Genomic DNA, 20,350 nt, shown 5'->3' on the forward strand with positions numbered 1-20,350 from the left:
TTTCAGCCGCTCATCTGCACTGGTCCACAGAGTCATCAGGATAGGTTACATATAAATACTGTACACATGTGTCGAGGATAGTATACTCTGATACGCCCACGTAGTACTCCACTGCCTGAGTGTTTAAAAACACCCTGATATACGTTTCATTAGCTCAGCGATCGCTCCACGACTCCCCACTCCTTGTTTTTATTGCTATTTTAGATGGCTTGTCCATAATTCATGAGTGTCTAATTGTTTGTTTGCTGAGTGGTTTGTTTTGGTAATGCAGAGCAGCCCCCAGGATCCCCTAACCCGTTTTCTCCCCAAAACTGCGCATCGGGCTTCATCTCAAGGGGGCAGCAACGATTCTCACTGAAAATGAAAGAGGCAGGGAGGATTGAAAAGCTTTTTTTTTTTTTCTTTCTCGTTTTGCATTTGCATAGGGAAATGAGACGCTAATGCCAGCTTTGATGTTTCAAAGTCATTTTTGCGTAGTTGGAGTGGAAGGGGGACTTGAGTAGGCTGGGTGGGAGAGCTCTTGTCAGACCCGATGTGATGCTGCACGTGCTGCGCTGTAAAAGTCACGAGTCAGCTCAGAAGAAGGCCCTGATTACAGACGCTCAGTGTCCTCCTGCAGCTCACCTCGCCTGCTTTTTTACTAAGTACCTCCCCTCCCCTTCCTCTACCTCTCCTCTTAACTACCCACCCGTGTTAACGCCTGTCACTAACCTCCCCCACTCCCGCACGCCCAACCCTGGATCCTCTGGGACCTTCAGCACCTCCAGCTGTTTGCTGGGGGGGTTTAAACCTCGCAGACCGAACCAGCAATGAAACCTTTGACACCAGCTCCTCTGGAACACAATGAGGTGTAACTGGTGTCACTTCAACTCAATGTGGGCACATGTTCAAACCAACACACCGTCCACTTTGTTTACTATTTGTAATGCCACCACACACTATACACTCTAAAGACGTAAGGTAGTTGGCTTTCTTAATGAAACAAGAAGATCGATACCACTCTCATGTCTTTATGGTAAATACGTAGCTGGAACCAGCAGCCGGCTAGCTTAGCTCGGCACAAAGTCATGAAACAGAGGGAAACCGGTTGCCAGGTAACCAGCTGAAGATTCAGGAAGTTACTGGTTTCAGCCCAGAAATAGACGAGCACATAACCCCCTGTGAAACATAGGGTTATGTGAAAACCCTGTGAAAAGGTGCAATACGCAAGAATATTGGTTTAAAACATTATAAAAATAACTACAATTATCAACATAATGTGAAGAAATCACAGTTTTGATGTTGCGTCAAAGACGTCTTTGTATTGCGTTGCAGAAATACAGCCATTGGACGTGGCATGCTAACCAGTTAGCCCATGGCTTTGTACCTCAAGAGGTGTAAAACCTGCAAAAAAAGGTGCAAACAACACAGACGTGTTCCAGCTCCCGGACCGGGCAGAGCAGCTTGTAGTTAGCACCTACATTACGTCTGACTAATTGATACAGACCTGGAATTTGTATTGACGACAGTGGTGGCGCTAAATCACACAAAATGCCAATAACATAATGTTGCTTTACAAAAATATGACACAACGTATTGATTTGTGAGCGTCAAGGGATTTTCTTACCTTTGGACGGAGCTAACTCAGTGTTTCCAGTCATTTTGCTAAGCTAAGCTAACCAGCTCCTGGTGTCAGCTGCAGTACAGTCGTGCGATTGGTATCAATCTTCTCTTCTGAGTCGCTGCAGGAAAGAAAATAAGTGGATTTCCCAAAATGTTGAACATTTCCTGAAGGTTTTGGCTGAACATTGAAATTACTGCTATTATTGGGTGTCTAGTATCCCTTTAAGGCAGGATCCATAAAATTATAGGAGAACAAACCTGAAGAATGGACCTCTGACACTTCACACCCCTGATCCGACAGTTAAAGAGCAGATGAGATGAGAATCTCTAACAGAGTCTTGGTTTTCTCACACACACACACACACACATGACACACACACCTCCCATGAGCAGTGCATGCTGACAGCCCTTTGGTTTCAGTTTAAGAATAACATGTGTGTTCAGATGGGGTTGGATTTGTGTACGGATGTGTGCGGGCATGCACATGTAGGTGTGCGTGTGTGCATGTGCGTGTGTTTGTATAATGTTTTGCTGTACTTTCTATTTCCCCACTATGCTGCTCCATAGGGATACCATGTGAGTCCTCGTTCTCTAGCCGTGGAAACAAAACAACTTATCATTTTTGCACCGAGCTGGCGCCACTGCTGCCCTGAGCGGGGTTGGAGGGTGGGGTGGTAGTGGGGAGAAGGGGCAGCCCCTCTAAAACAATTGACCGATGATCCTTTCCAAACTCAGTGTGGCAAAGGAGGATTAGGTAGGCCCTTTAGTTGGCATGTAAGTGGCACCATCCATCTGCTAAGAAAACAGGCTGTTAGTGGCTTTAGGAGCACAGCAGAGAGCAACGGTGTGAGCAGCACTTTGAAGCAAGCGTCTCTTTGCTAACTATTGTGTGCTAGGCCGGTAGGGGCTGGAGGAGAAGGAGGAGGTGGAGGAGGAGGAGGAGGAGGAGGAGGAGGAGGAAATTTGTGCTAAAATGGAGCAGCTCCTTCAAGTCACCTTCACGAATCGGCCAGAGGGCAATTTGTCTTTCCTCATTTTTTTCTCTCCCTCTCCTTATGCAATTGTTATAGATCCATATTGCACAAAAAGTCTTTTTAGCAGCAACTCCAAAGATTTGTCGAGGAGCAAAAAGCCTCTCTGTTCTTTGTGTTCACACATTATCATCCCATTATGTGTCTCCCTTCACAAAATTAATTGAACAGTGTTGTAATGGTTTTCCACAGACTTTTGTTGCTTCTGCCCCAAAGATTTTTGCTCTCAAGGTGAAGACAGTTTGTCTCCTGCAGCCAAAAGAAGGAGCGAGTGTGCAAGTACGAGTGTCAAAAGCATTTTGTGCACTTCCGGGGTGTGTCTTACTATCTAGCACAGCATGATTTTGATATATATATGACTAGTGTTATGTAGTTCAAAGATAGGCAGGTAAATGAGGGCATTGCTTTCCATTGTTGCGCAACACATTGTTCTTAAACTGAGACACTGTGGACGGAGGAGTGAGATCTGTGCTGAATGCAGTGTCTCCAGTTTTTCTGTTTAAACCTGTGAACTGAATGTCCTCATCCCCCCCTCGCCCCCTCCTCTGGTAAACATCCAAACAGCATGTGAGTTTTCATGTTTACTTACCGATCCCATCATTTCAAGTAAATAACGAAAAAAAAAAAAAAAAAAGTGGAAAAAAAGAGGCGCTTGTTTCCCAAAGTGCTGTGTGTGACTTTTTCTGTTAAAATGCGCCGTTACACTGTCGTATTGACCACGCTCCTGAGCCAATCGAAGGGCAGTACGGTGTGAGATTGGACGAGCACGGAGTCTACCTGGAAAATGCCTCGGTGGGGGGAATGAAAGACGCACAACCCAGCGGGACAGGGAGGGATGGAGGGAGGGAGGAGTTGAGGAGGGATGCTAATGTTACAGCGGTTGGATTTAACGCTGGTCACTGGCCCCGTCTTTCTTGATACAGTCCATCTTCAGAGCTAACCTAGCTCAACTAAGCTCCTTAACTAAGCTCTTTTGGCTTCTCCCTCACTACCATAAGGCTCCCTCCCTCTCTCTCTTACTCCTGACTGATCCTTTGCAGATCTCCTACTGTACCCATCTAACGTGGCATGCTTTGCAGTTTTCCCTCATCTCTCCCCACTACTGATTCCCTGTCCCAATGCCTCCCCTTATCCATAACAAGCAGGCCTAATCTCTCAGTTACACACTCGCATGCATGCCTTGCCTGCCTCCCTCCCCGGTTTCTCGCTCCTTTTTCCCTCTAACTGTTATCTAATTCTCTTCCTCTCCTGTTCTCTAACTCTGTTATCTGAAACAAAACGCTCTATTTCTAGGTGATGTGAGTGAGACCGCTGTGTCTCACCTCGCTTTCTCCGGCGAGGACCCGTAGGCTACGTGAAAAAAAGAAAAAAAAAAAGGAGTCAAGCTCTCGGAAAGTTTAGCTGACTTTCCCTCAGAGCGTAGCGCCGGATTATCAGGCTTGAGTTACTAGTCAGCTACACCTCCACCTCCACCTCCCGAGGTCTGACATCCAGATCGTGTCATCGGTTAGCCACAAGATACAAACAGCGCCAGCCAAGAACAGACTGTCCGAGTGTCTGACCAGAGAAACACACACCGTTGCAACTTGAACTTTCTCACACCAGCCACAGGTTTACATGAAATATTCAGGTCGATTTTACACATTTACAGTTTGCGGGCCACGAGTGCAACCACACGGATCCATCACGGACAGATTTAACAATGTGAGGCAACAAAAAAATGCCTCCTCGTTCTCCTGACTGAACACCAAGGATCACAAAGTGAACCGTCTGTATAGTTTGCTATACATTTTCAATCTAAGAGTTAAACACACCTTTTCCTTAATCTGAATCATTCGCGACATTATCTTTAAAATGAGCATCTCTTCCAGAAAGACAGATGGATTTTATGCAATTACTTGCAACCTCAAGGACAGGTGGATTCTCTATGCTTTGATGACTTGATCTGATAATTTGTTTCTAAACTATGCATGCTCTGCGGCCGTAGTATTGATTGCAGCCTATGGCAAAGTCACATACAAAGCCTGCCAAGCATATTAGCATAAGAAAGAATGTGGAAGTTATAATCAGCCAAGATATGATCTGCACTGAAGATCAGGGGCTGAACCTCTGCTCACAGACAGGTACAAGTAGCTTAAAGAAGAAGGTTTCAGGCACAGTTACTTTATCTTTCTGTGGGTTTGTTCTGTCCATTGTCGGCAAAATAGCAGCTGTCAGCTGCGGTATGTCCTACCAGTTTGAGAGAGTCACTGTAGCTCTTAGAAAGGGATCAGTTTCCTGTGAACTAGTCTGATTTTTGGAGTCATTGAGCTCTTATCCATGTCTCACTGCAGGACGGACTTAATGCTGAGTCATGTGCTCTCTGGGTTTCTTTTCATGTGAGATTTGAGCCATGACGGAGAGAAAAAACATGTTTACTTGTGTAGGCGCGTATTACCAATCAAAAATGGCAAAACCACAAGTAGCTCTGAGCAGTTAAACTGCAAGAGTATTTGTGAGCTCTGCATCCCCTCGTGCTTGGTGAGGTGCACCCGCTTATCTCAAATAAAATCAGTTATCTATTAACATTAGAGCTGCAATAATGCCCAAAAATGGACTGAGTTTGAATCAAAAAGGGACCCAAACACAAGACAGGGGGAGGCAGGTAAAAGAACAAATCTGATATCCAATACACAAAATCCTAACCGCAAGTTACAGAAGGAGGCCGATGAGAAGCTGGCAATGAAAGGAAACAAAAACAGAAGGAAGCAGCCAGAGGCAAAACCAAGAATAAGAAGTACAAAAAAGCTAAATGCGCACAAACCAAAGAAGCACTGGGACCACAGGCAGGAACACGAGGAACACAGGAGACACAGGACTGACGCAGGTAACACAACAGCCCAACTGGCAAAGAGGAAAGACACAGACGTAAATACACAAGAGAGGGAAGACTAATAAGACACAGGTGAAGTTAATAGGGCATAAGGATAAGGAAAAATGACAAAGGAAGTGGAAAGTAAAACATGACACAGGAGGAGAGAACTGCAAAATAAAACAGCAAACCACAAAACTGAAAACCCAATCCATGACACTGACTGCACTGTAGGCGAGCACTGCTTCAATCATGGCAGAACTTTTTGAGCCCAAGCTCAACTCAACCCAGAGCAGAACAAACGCTCTCACAATTCAACAAAACACTCACATTGCTGAGTAATATAATCCTACTGTTGAATATATAAAACAAACAAGTAGCAGCAAATCACCAGAGTACCTGCTAACTGTAATAACTAGAGCTGCTGTTAGCTAGTTAGCGCAGTTAGCCATGCAGCTAGTGGTCCAGACTGGGAGCTCTGAGCACCAGGAGAATGCTGCTAGCACTGCACCACAGGACAGAGCTAGCTGGTTAGCATGCTAACTTCAGTAGAAATCTCTGCAACACAGTTCATAGACGTCAAAACATCAAAACTGTTATTTCTTCACGTTCTTTTGATAATTTTCCAGTAATCTTTGACGTTCTTATTGTAATCTAATTACACAGTTTCTCAAATGTAATCTGGAAGACGAATCGTTAATCAGTTACCTCCTGCTAACAAACTCATCGTGTTTACATGTTGTGATTTAGAGATCAAAAAAACAGTCAATAAAACAGTATTTTGCTTTTTTTAAAAATGGTTTAGGCTGCAGCAAAATCTTTCAAGACTAGTTTTTACCTTTTTAGTCGTGGTTCAGATATTATTAAAGGAGACCTATTATGCCTTTTCATTTTTCCCCTTTCCTTCAGTGTGTTATATATTCTTGTGCATGTAAAAGTTAAAAAGCCTGCAGTCTGTGCCGAAGACAGCTCCTCTCTCCCACAGAAAACACTGCTCCTGAACACACCTCGTCAGTAGTCCCGCCTTTAATTCTGTGACTTCTTGACATCACACTGCGGCACCGTGTCACACATTTGCCTATATTCACTGTAGGCGTGAAGCTAAATGGAAGCTGAAAACACAACAGAGTCAAACGGAGACATTGTGAACAATGCTGGGTCAGGCGTGTGTAAATTGACCAATCAGAGCAGACTGGGTATTCGGGAGGGGGGGCTTTAAAGAGACAGGAGCTAAAACAGACCATCTCAGACCGAGGGGGAATACAGAGCTGCAGCACTGGACAGTATGAGAAAACTGGTGTGTTTTTAGAGCATTACAGCACGTCAACTTATTCAAGTAGTAACCCAAATTAATTAAGAGCAAAATATGTCTCCTTTAAGACACTTGGTGGTTTTGTGTCCTTTTATATGTATGTATATGTATGTATGTATATATATATACTGTATATATACATACATATATATGTACTCATAACACTTAATTTACTTCCAACACTTTCTCAATCATTGTTGCAACAAACAGCTGATAAGTATCAAATTAGGGAATATGGGCTGATAATATCCTTTCTTATCTCATCTCTACTCTCAGTCGTGTTTTGTCAGCTGTAGGATGAGTTCCTCTTAAAGATGTCCGCGTGTCTCAGCATCAATCAGGAGAACAAACTGCTGGAAAATCACCACTTATTCTAACAGAATCAACACCCTGAAACCTTTTTTGCACAGGCATAATGCGGGGCACCTGAACGTGGGAATAGATTCGTAAAACAGTCGGCAATCTCACGGGTTCCAATGAGAAAGCGTTACCTAAAAAGCCAAACTTGGTGTTGTGGGCAGAAGTGCAGGAGATTAGCTGGAGTGCTGAGTACGCTGGGAAGACTGGGAACATGAAAGAAAATGCTGAGGTGTACTTAGCTGGCAGTGGAGGTGGAGTGGTGGCGGTGCTTCAAAGCTCTTCGTGTCCCCTGAAGGTTAGATACCCAGAGTTTGCAGCAGAGTAAACTTAAACACTACTGGGTATGTTATGAATTCCCGTGAGTGTATTATTTCTGGGAGCAAAGTACCTTTTTTTTAAACATTACATGGGGACTGTTGTGATCATTTGTTCCTGCTCGAGCACAGGTTTGGTAACAGGCTCTGCAGGGACTGAGATGCCAGAATTTACTGTTGAGTTTTGTGGAGGTGTCTCTAACCTAATTCAATGACACATCTGTAATAGGACACTCACTATCTGCTAACCCCAGAGACATAACCACACTGCAGCACTGTAACATTAAGATTAAGGGATTTCTGATCAGAGCTTCCTGTCTGGTTGCCTTTGAGATTAAGGAGGACAGAGAAGGTCTGACTTTGAGCAAAAAAAATGTACTTAAGTGCTCAGCTTAAATATGAAAGTTTGCAAGGGGAGTTCCACAAGACTGTGTCGAGGGTTTTACCTTAGCTGACGCGTCTTGCCTCATGATTCGTGATAGAGTGACTTGCAGGAAATCTGACTAGTTAAAACTGTGTACTCTTTGGAAGTTTTCATACAGCATCTTTAAAATGGATGAGATTTGCAAACACACACATTTTATCAGTTTTGGCAACGGAGGCCTGAAGCCTGCCTCGCCGCAAAACCTGCAAGTCAGCAAACCCAAGCAGCTCTTTAGTTTTGGAATCACAACTTGGCCGACAGCAATACATTACGTATAGTTTATTATTACAGTTCGATCATACTGTATTGCCATTTGAGCAAAAAGTAATTTCAACAATTATAAAGTTGTTGTAACAACGGCTCATTAAGTCCTATTTAATCAGAAGCTGATGTCTGGTTCTACAGCGCAGCGAGCCTCTCTTTGGTTTATATTTTATGTTAATTGGCCAAAGTACAATTCCAACACACCTTGTGGGAACGCTACTGCTCCATGTTTGATTATCGGATGAGGGGGTCACGGTGACATTGAGCCCCTTGACTGGTCGAGTGTGTTTAAGAATTCATTGGCCAGAATTAAAGTCGGGCACAGCGCCAAGAGATGAAGACGGCTGCGGATACTTTCTGTCCTTTGTATTCATGCTTGAACTGAAGTGAATGGAATGAGATGACTAAACCTTTCTTACAGTTTGATTAGGTGTAAGTGTGCACATTACAGGGGAACCAGGGAAAGAGTAAACATGTATGTTAGAATAGAGGGATCTTAAGTTTGTGTAAGTTTTTGTGTCTTACTTCTCAATGCTAAAGTATTAAATGCTAACATCAGTATGCTAACAATCTCACATTTTTTCTCCAAGTAGATGTGTTTTTGTTCCAAGCAAGCAACAGTTTTGTGTAAATTTACAAAAGCTGTCTTGTGTCCTCCTACTACAGTAAATGCTAAACTACTAAATGCTAACATTAGCACGCTAACAAGGTCACAGTGACAATGCTAGCATGCCGATGTTTAGCAGGTATACTGTTTATCATGTTCACCATCGTAGTTTAGCGTGTTAGCATGCTAACATTTGCTAATTAGCGATAAACAGAATGTGAAGTTGAGGCTGACGAGAATGTTTGTTTTGTAGATATTTAGTCAGAAACCAAAGTAATAGAAAGTGATAGAGAGACAATGGAAATGTTCACCTGATGATTCAAAATCAAGGCATCACCAAAGTTATATTAGCTCAGACTGCAATAGCTAGATGTTGTAATTCCTTTACAATGTCAAACCATTTTAACAGTATAATGAAAATAACTTTCATCAATTTAGCTCAACTGAACTAAGTTTGATGGTTGTTTATTTTCATTTGTTGAAACTTGGAAAAACACTACGTAATGCACATGCCATAAAAATGCTACAGTCCACTTGGTGTGTGCTGCTGCTTGCTTGCTTGCTTGCTCTGCATATTGGCTGCACTGTAAAAACACTGTTAGCTTTGCAGTTTTTTAATTAGGTCATCATCACTTTGAGTTTAATCTGCTCATGTTTACTGCAACTATCACACTCCCCGAGGAGCATCCCAACATATTTGTCCCCAAGTAATCTCAGCCGACGCTCAAATTCATTTATATCAACAAGCTCGCACTTGTTGAAAAAATGTTTTAATTTGTTTTTGATGATGTGAAACCGAAAATGCAGGAAGACGAGGGGAAGTGCTGTTGTAGTACGCAGGCGATATCTGCAGAATGTTAAGCAGTCGCTTTTGAATATGGAGGAAGTTGTTTGCTGCTGCTGCAGCTGCTGACCAGCGGAGGAAAGTAGAAACGGAGGCAATGCTGTGGAAGTTTGATGTGTAGATTTCAGTCTAGGATCAGCAGATTAAAAGACTCTTTCTTCCCGAACAGTTGTTACACAACAATGTGTAATTTAGAAACAGAAAACACATAAGCTACATTCATATTAAAGGTACTTTAATCAGCTTTTTTAAGTGGAAGCACACTGAGCATCATCATCGTCGTGGTGGGGTCAGATTTTATGTGTGTGAAGTGATTCACTCCAATATAACGGCTCTTGGGGAAAAAAAAAACATTAAACAAGTAACTTCTGATAAAAATGTGACACTTTTCATAAAAAATCATTTAGATAGAAACTACTGATTTTACATTTATTATAAATATTCAACTATTGCATGCACAAACACTTTTATTGTTTTTAACTTGAACATAGTGGGTATTTTAGAGTTTGTGATCAAACATTTCACATATTCCTGACAGATTTTGTCACCTGTTTTTGTTTGTTTTTGTCTGTATGTATTTGTGTGTGTGTGTGTGTGTGTGTGTGTGTGTGTGTGTGTGTGTATTTTTGTACTTGTATTTGATACGTAGTGAGGACTGGATCTTTAATCGTCACAGTGAGGACTTGTGTGTGTGTGTGTGTGTGTGTGTGTGTTACTCTATCACATTCGGTCCATCGTTACGATTGTGTTTGTTCAGAGGTTGTGTCGTCAGCGTTGGCAGCTGTATTTTTACTCGTCATGCTGTTTGTATTAAAGGCTCATCTGCACACAGTGACAGTGAGAAATATTAAACCACTGTGAATCATTAGTCGCACACATAAACAGAGAGTATTTTAATAATGGGCAGGGATGACAAGTTCATGCATTAATGATAGGATATTTGGATTATTGTTGACTTGTTTAGTTGCAGATCGAGCCGTCGAGGTGTTGTCTGAATCATGCTGTACTCCCTCCTCTCACCCACCACAGAAGCAAAGTTTCAGAGCTCATTTGGATGTCAATGACAGTATTATTTTATATACAGTATTGGATAAATAACTTTGAGATATTTGAGTTAAGTGATTTCAGGATAATGCTTTCGCTGCAGAGTGTCTGTCAGGGAGGATTTAACAGTGGGGGATAAAACTGTCCGCTCTAGACATGATATACCTCTTGTCCTGGAATAGGTTGAAAGTGGTGCCAGCTCTTCTCCATGCTATTCCAAAACTTGACACAGTATATTGAGAGCCTTAAAATGCTATTGATCAGCTCCCCGTTCAGCTTCTGTCTCTATTCCCCCCGATTGCTGTCTTCTGCTCTTTTTTCAGAATGATTGAAAAATATGTGCGCTGAAAATGTATCGCCACATCCACCATTAGAAACACAGATAATAAAACAGGAAGCATTCTCCAAAACATTTTATTGCCCAAAAACAGATGCCTTCTGCATTTTTATCAAACATATTTATGGGGTATATTTCACAGAGAGAAGTGTAATACTTTATTCAATGTGCCAAAAGGTGCAGCACATTTCTGCCTGCCTTGAAGACATGACTCACTCTCTGCACGCCTTGATGACAAGATGAATGAAATTTACATACTAGTCACTTGTAATTACAATATTTAGCCAGCTGATCAAGTTTAGCCCCCTGGCAGCTATCAAAGGGCAGCTGCTGAAGTGTTGGGATGCAGGTAAAAGAGACAGCGGTGTCAAATTCAATGAGCTTCTTGCTTTGTTACTCATCCGATCCCACCCCAATGTTTGCAAATGAAAGCCCATCCGAGAAGACGCACAATCCCCTCCGACCTGATATAATACTGCAGTATTTGTCAGAGGTGGTTTTCATCTCTAGACGGACGCCAGGTTTTCCCGTCGCTCCCCTGCTCTCAATATACTGGCTTTGAAGCATGCAGGATGCAGACATCTTTTTTATTCCTGCATGGTATTGTACAGACTGCTTCTCTGCATGTCATTTACGAAGCTTGAGTCCCACAGAACGCACACTTTTTGTCACTCTGAGGGGGAAAAAAAGTGCTCATAGTTATTTTCTCCTCTGACTTTGAGCATGATTAGAAACTTGAGAGTGTGAGTTTAAAGAACTGCAGAAAGGCATGATTAGCTGGTTGATGATATTTGATAACAATGGACTGTCTTGGAGGAGAAGGAGGAGCGGGTATTTCTACAGAACCAACACGGGGTTTATTTTTTCTTTTCTTTTGCCTTAATTTTGAAAGAAAACCTTCAGGAATTCATCATCTGGCCCCAAGTGTTCCAGTCTGTACTTGTGCACTAATTAGAGGTGATTGTTCCGGCCATTTTGAGTCCACATGCTGGGTCACCGCTGGATAATTTAAAGTTGTTAGCAATTCATGATTGGCCCGGTCCCCTTTAGAAAAGCCTCAACAAAATCCCAGGAAATAAGACTCCAGTCACGTTGTCTTGTCACAAGAACGTTAGCGAGATGTTGTCTCAAAGTGTTTAATGAATATTTGATTTTAACTCCAAAATTAAATCTTATCTGACCTCCTCCTAGACAGCCCATTGGGAATAATGAGGCGAGTTGAATGAGGGTGGGCGTGTGAGGCAGATTCGCCTCTGTGATGGACTTTTGTCTTGCTGCAAAAGGTATGGGAATGTCATCGTCAATCCAGCTTTGTACAGTGTGTTTTTCTTCATAGAAGTATCTTTGTGTATGCACTGTGGGGCCTTCGGACTGACAATTCAAGCATGGCTGTCAGCTATTTTCAGCGAGCAACATGTTTGAAGTGATGATTTGCATTGCCAAACCTTTTTTACTCGGGGGGGCGGGGGTGGAGCAGCGTAAACTCTATGGAGGAAAGATTTGCAGCCAACCGTGACCAATAAGCCAATTGTTAGTTTGATTTAATGCAGCTGTGTGTGCATTTCTGGATGCTCTGACATTACATCTGTTGGGTTGTCACATTCAAATCAAGTTTGACCTGCGGTGCTCTTAATCCAGTCACTTACAGCGACATGGCCCCGTCACGTTGTTTCATTTGAAACATGTCGTCTAAAAATTGTCATTTCTATGCTAATGTGCGACAAGAGTAAGTGATTTGGACTCAAACCCATTTTTTTTTTTTAACGCTCCTTCATATCATTCCTCTCACCAAATGGTTAATTTCTATATTGATAGACACCGAACATGCAACACATGTTCGGTGGTTTTGCTCTTTTAGTTTCATTCCATCAATTTTGTTAAAGAAACGATTTTTGTCAGTTTGAGTTTCCTCCCATGAAACATGTTTCTTCATTAAACTCTCAGATAGAAATTACTAGAAGACGAAGAATAGAAATTGATTATATATACATATATATACTGTACCTTCATTTTTGTTCCTCAGAATGAACTTTGATGCATTTTTTTAGCCACCCTGCCAAACTGGCTTCACAAAACAGGTGTACCACCTTGTGTCATGACTTTTTCCTCCTCCTCCCTCCGCGATCCTCACCACCTCCACCTCCTCCACCCACCCACCCCTGTTTGGTTCACACAGCACCACGTCATTCTCCAGCATGCTCACATTCAAGCAGCTGTGTGCAGCTTTACTGACTGTGTGTATCCCACTTCTGCTTATCTTCGTCACTTCAGGTATCATGACAAACAGGAAGTGACCAGTAACTTCCTGGGAGCCATGTGGCTCATCTCGATTACCTTCCTCTCCATTGGCTACGGGGACATGGTACCACACACGTACTGTGGGAAAGGCGTGTGTCTGCTTACAGGGATTATGGTGGGTTCCTCTTCTTCACTCAGATAAATACATAACATTCTCACAGGACTCTGCCTGGAACAGTTATAAAACTTAACACTCGCTGCCAGCTACACTCTCACCACGACTGAACTGCAACAAGAAAGACACAACTTTGAGCTAACTTTATATATAATTCTACTTGTGTAACTTTCATAGGGTCAATAAATGTGAAGATTTTGAGCACATTGTTTTTCGATGATCTGTAAGAGTCTATGACTGAATCTGTTCATCCAAATGTGCCTTTTTATTGAGCACAGTCCTCTCGTACGAGCATTTTTTCACGTATCGCTGCACATATATTTTGGCCTGTTCCAGCTTCCTTATGACGTATGCATTAATCTAACATGTTGTTTTGTTTTTGATGTATTTAGGAAGCTCACTAACAACGTCCTACTGTCTTTGCACAACAGGGAGCTGGTTGCACTGCGCTGGTGGTTGCAGTGGTAGCCAGGAAGCTGGAGCTGACCAAGGCTGAGAAGCATGTCCACAACTTCATGATGGACACACAACTCTGCAAACGAGTGAGCCACAGCACACGACTGCATTTAGAGTCACTTCAATATTATATTGCTGTTTTGATTTAACATCAAGGGCGGTTTGTAACCACATAAAGGCCTAAAGCGTGGACTAAAACTTGACTTTGCTGCAGGTATATTGGGGTCCAAGCTCCCAACAACAAGGCCTGAAGAAGTGAAGCTAACAAACAGTAAAATTCCCAGTTAAAAGATACATTGAGAAAGTCTTTTTTTCCTCATCTCTTATTCAATTGATCTTCTGATGACCTCCAGTGTGAGAGCCACTGGTTTACATGACGTCCTTACAGATGTCCTACGTTGATACTAGTCTTACTATCTTACATAATCAAAATTGTAAACTCTCCCACAGTATCGCAAGCGTGTTGCATTTTTAAAAGCCTTTACAACTCTCTATATTTTGTGTTTTACTTTGTATAACGTGGTACTCAAGTGGTTTTATGCTGTTTCTTCTGATTTTGTTTTATTGTTTATGTTTGACCATTTTTGAATGAAAGCTTGTAACTCTGGTTTAGAAAGGTTTTCTTTCTTACCTGCCAATATTTCACCTTTCTCTGTCATTATATTTCATTAGACAGTATTAATAATATACATGAATGTAGGCCGCTGTAGCTGCACATACTGTATGTATCTTACTGTATTTATCTTAGCATCTTCGTTTGATATTAAACTGCGTTTCCTTGCCTCAGTACTTGAACTCCCTGCAATGACAATAAACATTAATCCAATCTTATCTAATCTTATTAATCATGGATGCGTGATAAACCCCCTGGAGAAGCAGCTGTACGTCTGACGTCTTTCTCAACCTTGTTTCACAGGTAAAGAACACAGCTGCCAATGTACTCAGGGAAACATGGCTCATCTACAAACACACTAAGTTGGTCAAGAAGATAGATCACGCCAAGGTGCGGAAACACCAGCGCAAGTTTCTTCAAGCCATTCACCAGTAAGTCCTGCACGGCGTTTGTTTTGTGTCGCCAAATGTAATTATGATAAAGTGTTTGACAGAAATATGACAGAGTAAAACAACAACAACTACCAAGAGGAAACAATAAGCATGCCCAATGACAAAGTATGTTATAAATATAGTTTGGTATCAGTTTTAATTACAGCTTGGTAATAACGTGGTAATAGTTTGGTAAATAAGAGCAATAATTAAGTTCCAATTACCATGTAATGACTAAGATAATACCTGTGTATCAGCAATGGGTATATCTGGGTAGTTTTAGACTGAAAACTGTGTAATAGTAGTAATAAGGAGCCAAAAAAGGTGAATAATGGTAATAATAAACATGGAATAAAGCTTCCTCAGATCCTTCGTTCATGTTTAAATCAATTGCAGTAACTGCAATTCGAATATCTCTCATGAGCAGCGTTTCATTTAAATAACAAACACCAGGTAATGTTGACTGCTGACTAATATAGCAATTTGCTAGCTTTTCTTACTCATCGTCTTGGAAAAATCATTAACACAGACATTTTAAAGTAACTCACATTATGAAATGAAATACTGACAAACCTTGCGACCTCATCAGCCAGCTGCCAAACAAGTCAAAATATGACATGTTGACTTTGTTTGGAAGAGTCATTTGTACACTTTCTCTTTTGTGTGCATCTTTGGTTTACTAACGGTATCGAAATAAAAGCAACTACCTTATGAAAACAGCCATGAACAAATACAGGCAACTGATTATTTAGGTCATTTGACCACCATATTACCATTTTCATATATTCAATATTAATGATATAACATAGTTAATAATAGTTTGCCTTGTTGATATCTTTGACTGTTTCCCCCTGATTACTCTTTGGCCCCTTACAACCTCTTTACATATGTTTCAGTTTAATATTACCCAGATATACACAATGTTAATACTGTACCAAGCTATTACCTGGTTATTACTTTGGTAATTACATGCAATGACTTCAAGGTGCAATGTGTAAGAATTTTAGAAAATAATGAAAAAGTAACAGTAATGATGTGATGACGTCTATGTGTTGTTTTGCAAAGATATCTACTGATGTTAACATGCTAACCTAGCCTCAGCCCATCCCGCTCCAAAGCTCCTAGCGGTATCCGCACTAACACTCCCCTGGTCCCTGAGCTCCTAGTGCGAACTGCTAGCTGCACAGCTAACTTAGCTAACTAGCTGATGGCAGCTACAGTAAGCAGCAGTTAGCGGTTACTCTGGTGATACGCTGCCCCCTTTTATGTTTGAGGATGAATTCGACAGGTGGCCAATTCTTACATAGTGCACATTTTATCATAACCTCTGTCAGCTGTTACCCACTGTTACCACGTTATCAGCTGTAATGTTAAGGCCCACCAATATGTCTTATGATGTTCAATACATGTGATTGTCTTAACGGTATTTGTGGTAGAAAATATTACGGCTGTATTATTTATAGTTGTTTTGCTAATAAACTGCTGAATTGTTGTCTTAGCTGAGGTTCATAAGTAGCTTCTGTTACAATTTCCTCTCCTAGAGTACCATTTCCTCTGATTGTTATGCTCAAACACATGTAAGCTCTCTCACATGCACACACACGCAGAAGCACACACACACGCTACAATCTAGTGTAATGGTCCTTCCTATTCCCCTCCCCGTCCCCCTCTCCCTCCGACTCCCCTTTGACCCTGTGCTTACAGTGACAAGTGTAATGGTTTCACTCGTTTCGTGAATGTTGTGGGGTTAAAACTCTGTACTGTGTTCTGTCTTTGTTTTGCTCTATCACCGCAGAGCTCAGAAGTAAGTTGAGTCTTCTATGTATCCTCCTCCTACTGTTTCCTCAACATCCTCCTCCTCCTCCTCCTCCTCCTTTCTCCATGTCTGCGTTTGACATGCATGAAAAAAAAAAAAAGCGTTTGTTACCAAAAAAAAAACAAAGAAAAAATGGAAGAAAAATGCTGGATGCTGAATCGTTTTTGGTTTTTCTTTAACTTCAGTGTTCCATTTACTTCCCTCTCCCTCCCATCCCCCCTTTAAATGGAATGAAACTACAAAAAAAAAAAAAAAAAGCATCAACATTTTGTCACAAGTGTCAATAGTGGAGGGTTGTCTGGAGAGAACGTGTGAAAGAAAAAGCATCTTGCAAAGAATGAGCTTTGTTAGCCTGGCCAGCGGTTCATAATCATCTACAATGTACTGTATACTGTTGCCCATGATTAATATAGCTGCTCTGGAGGCTATATTAACCTGCATCCACAGATCTCATCCTACACTCCTGATGGTTTTGTGATGACATGAACACACACACGCACACACACACACACACACAGAATAATGTACTGTAGTTTTAATGAGGTTGAAATGTTTGCTGTTGTTTTAACATTGATTTTTTTGTTCCTTTCTCGCATAAGATCAAAGGCCAAAGCTTGCACATGACAGTGATGCACAGAAAGACAGAACACGTAGGTCGTAGGACAAAACTGTGCTCATAATGCGCCACGCTAATAAGTAGCGCTTTTAGCTTTTAGCTTTTAGCCCCTATTCTTCGACAGCCATAAGGGATGACAAAGCGGAGCAAACAGACGCACAGGAGCTGAAACGGTTTCCCACAGAGATAGAGCCGTAAGCGAGCAGTCTCACTCTGCTCTGATATACTGATTTGCACATGAATAAATGCCCTTGAATGTCATCCTGTCTCATAATTTGCCGAACAGGGAAATTCTTCCTCTCGCACATCCAGATGATGGCTGTGTGATGCCACCGCTAACAATGACACATTGTTCACATCAGCGTTAACAGTTCTTACAGCGCCATAATGCATTTGATTAGAGATAAAGAGGCACAACGTCAAAGGCATCACAAAACATGTCCGATGTATCATTGCACAAGTTATCTGAAATGTCTGTGTTGCCGTATGTTCGCCAGTGTCATTAAGACTTATTTCTGGCAAGCTTCATCTTTTATCTGTGGCATCCACACACACACACACACCCATCAACCCATGTACATACGCGCGCACACACACAACGTTTCATTGTGCACAAAGTCACTCACAGTCACTGCACGCTTACTGAATGACCAGTGTGTATATATGAAGTCCTACCACCGAGCTGTGTGTAGCACTGACAAAGGGCATGTCATCTTTTTCCTTTTATTTACTGTCTTACTTTTGGGGTGGAAATAGACGAGAATGTTTTGATTTCAAATTTTTGGGGGGTTTTTATTGTATGGAAGCATATTGCGTTCTCGCCGGATAACAGCATCATGTTTTGTCATCGTAATAACACGTTTTTCGGCATTACATCGAGATGTTTTTTTCCTCTTATTCAAAAACAAATTATTTTTGGGTCGTAACAAGATCATCTCTCAGTATCAAGTCTGTTTCTCATCAAAGCAAAAATATAGTTTTTTAAGGAAAACTTTTATGAGAAAAAGATCTTGTTACAAAGGGATAAAACATGATGAAGACAGTCTTTATTTCTCACAACGAGTGTAGTATGCTTCCACAGTTTTGCATGTTTTGGTTTGCATTGACCAAGACCAGGAATGCTTGTATATATATACATATATATTTCCATATACATGTATACATATAGACATGTAAAGTACATATATTTTCGATGCATGCAGGCTGTCCTCTCTGTTTTCAATGTCATCGGTAAGAGAGCACGCCTGATAAAAAAATGTGTTGTTCCTCCTCCTTTCTCCCTCCTCCTGTCCCTTCATAAACCCAAACAACCTGTCTCTCTCCTGCAAACTCCTCCCCTCTACTCCCCTATTCCCTCCGCCACTCTTCTCCTTGATTCCTCCTCCCCTTTCCTCCTCCCCTCCTCCTCCTCCTGCTCCCACCTCCCTGTGCCTCTACCAGACTGCGCAGTGTGAAGATGGAGCAGAGGAAACTCAATGATCAGGCCAACACCTTGGTGGACCTGGCGAAGGTAAGTGTCTCATCTGATGTCTCCTCACAGTCAACATTTTCCCGTCAGATGTTTTGTTTTAACAACCAGCGACTTTACTGTTTTTGATTCTTTGTGTTGATTCTCCCTGTTGGTTCTGTGGATTCTGTTGTATCGGACACAGACGATAGATCGATGTTGTAAACACAGCTATTGTCTTACACATACGATATGTAACTTCTGCCACTAGGGGGCTCTCTATCAAAACAAAACAAAAGATTCTGAACCGTTTAACGGAAAGCTCAGAGATTACTTCTAAATTTTTGGGATTAAAAAGTGGATTTGTCTTCAGTCCTGTTTATCAACCCGACTGCAGCAGCGAGCCGTGAAACTGACCTCCGTTTTTAGGTGTATGTACTGTAATGTTGACTGCCGACTGGCGCTGGAGCAGGGATGTAAACTTGTGGATCTCTCTGGGTTTAACGTTGCTTGAAACATTTGGGATAATGTAAATACACACCTTAGTAAACTATATAACAGAGGTTTAATGCAGTATTCCCACATATTATATCTTTAAATGTTGGTCAGTTACACCTACATGACATCTTTAATCACCAGAGACAATAATGGAAACAGGTCCAGAACTATCTCTGAGTCTGCTGTGTACTTTTGTTCTGTGTATTTATATTTGTCAGTTAAGATCAAATCAACTTAGACTGAATTCCTTTTTCTCGTAACATCTCACAGGGGTGTAAAAACCACACACTGTAAACACTGTCTGGCTGTATAGGAGGCTGAAGGCAGTCACGCCTCGGTAGCCTCTGTCCAGCCAGACCCACCAGTGACCCACCAAAGCCGGGCAGAGAGGGGGTTCAAAGGGAGTTACATGACTGCAGCCTCATTTGATGTGGATGGCATTTGCACTCCAGTGTGTGTTTTAAAAAGGTTCTGAGGCCAACTCCTTTAATGTGTGTTTACTTGCCCCTCACTCTGCTCAGATCCGTCTGTGTACACCCTACAGTGGTTCAACGGCTCGCTGTCTTTTCTTTAACCCAAACGGAGAAATAACTTTGACTTCAGAAATCATTTCAAAATTTAAAAGGAAATGATGCAGAATACATACATATAAAATTGTTATAGCATGAAGACAAGAATTACATGTAGACGCCGCATACATTAACACCGGCCTCCGTGAATCCATTGCGGAACAATAAGTGTCTAAATAATGGAGTAACATTTCATTATATGAATGAGTCGTGTCAGCCGTATACATAAAGCATTAAAGACCTTCTCTGGCTATAAATGGATCGGAGGAGCTGGTTGTGAAATGGTGGGAAGATAAAATCAATGCTGACTTGCTGAAACTATACAGCTCCTCTCCACTGCTGCTTCCTGCCATTATTTCCTTCACTTCAGACAGAGTACGTCAGATTTAGACTGTCTGCTCAAGTAATTTATGATGAACTGTTACATTTCCTGGCATTGTATTGTAAGTACTGTAAATGTAATCTGTTGCTTTGGCCTGTATTAGAGGTGTGAAACTTCAC

At 41.7% G+C, this 20,350-nt stretch overlaps 1 protein-coding gene across 2 annotated transcripts in view; it reads left to right on the plus strand.

Annotated features, from left to right (window-relative positions):
• kcnn1a (potassium intermediate/small conductance calcium-activated channel, subfamily N, member 1a) overlaps positions 1-20,350 on the plus strand; it is a 56,652-nt gene that overhangs the window by 30,118 nt on the left and 6,184 nt on the right. The window contains exons 5-9 of one of the 2 annotated variants that reach the window (XM_084370059.1): positions 13,262-13,403; positions 13,835-13,945; positions 14,776-14,903; positions 16,608-16,707; positions 18,776-18,845. In XM_084370059.1, coding sequence (XP_084226185.1) covers positions 13,262-13,403; positions 13,835-13,945; positions 14,776-14,903; positions 16,608-16,707; positions 18,776-18,814 — 520 coding nt within the window. In that variant the 3' untranslated portion in view covers positions 18,815-18,845. The remainder of the gene's footprint in view (positions 1-13,261; positions 13,404-13,834; positions 13,946-14,775; positions 14,904-16,607; positions 16,708-18,775; positions 18,846-20,350) is intronic. The other variant, XM_084370058.1, reaches the window with a different exon arrangement.

This window comes from Pagrus pagrus (genome assembly GCF_965226575.1).
Source record: "Pagrus pagrus genome assembly, chromosome: 12".
Lineage (NCBI taxonomy): Eukaryota > Metazoa > Chordata > Actinopteri > Spariformes > Sparidae > Pagrus > Pagrus pagrus.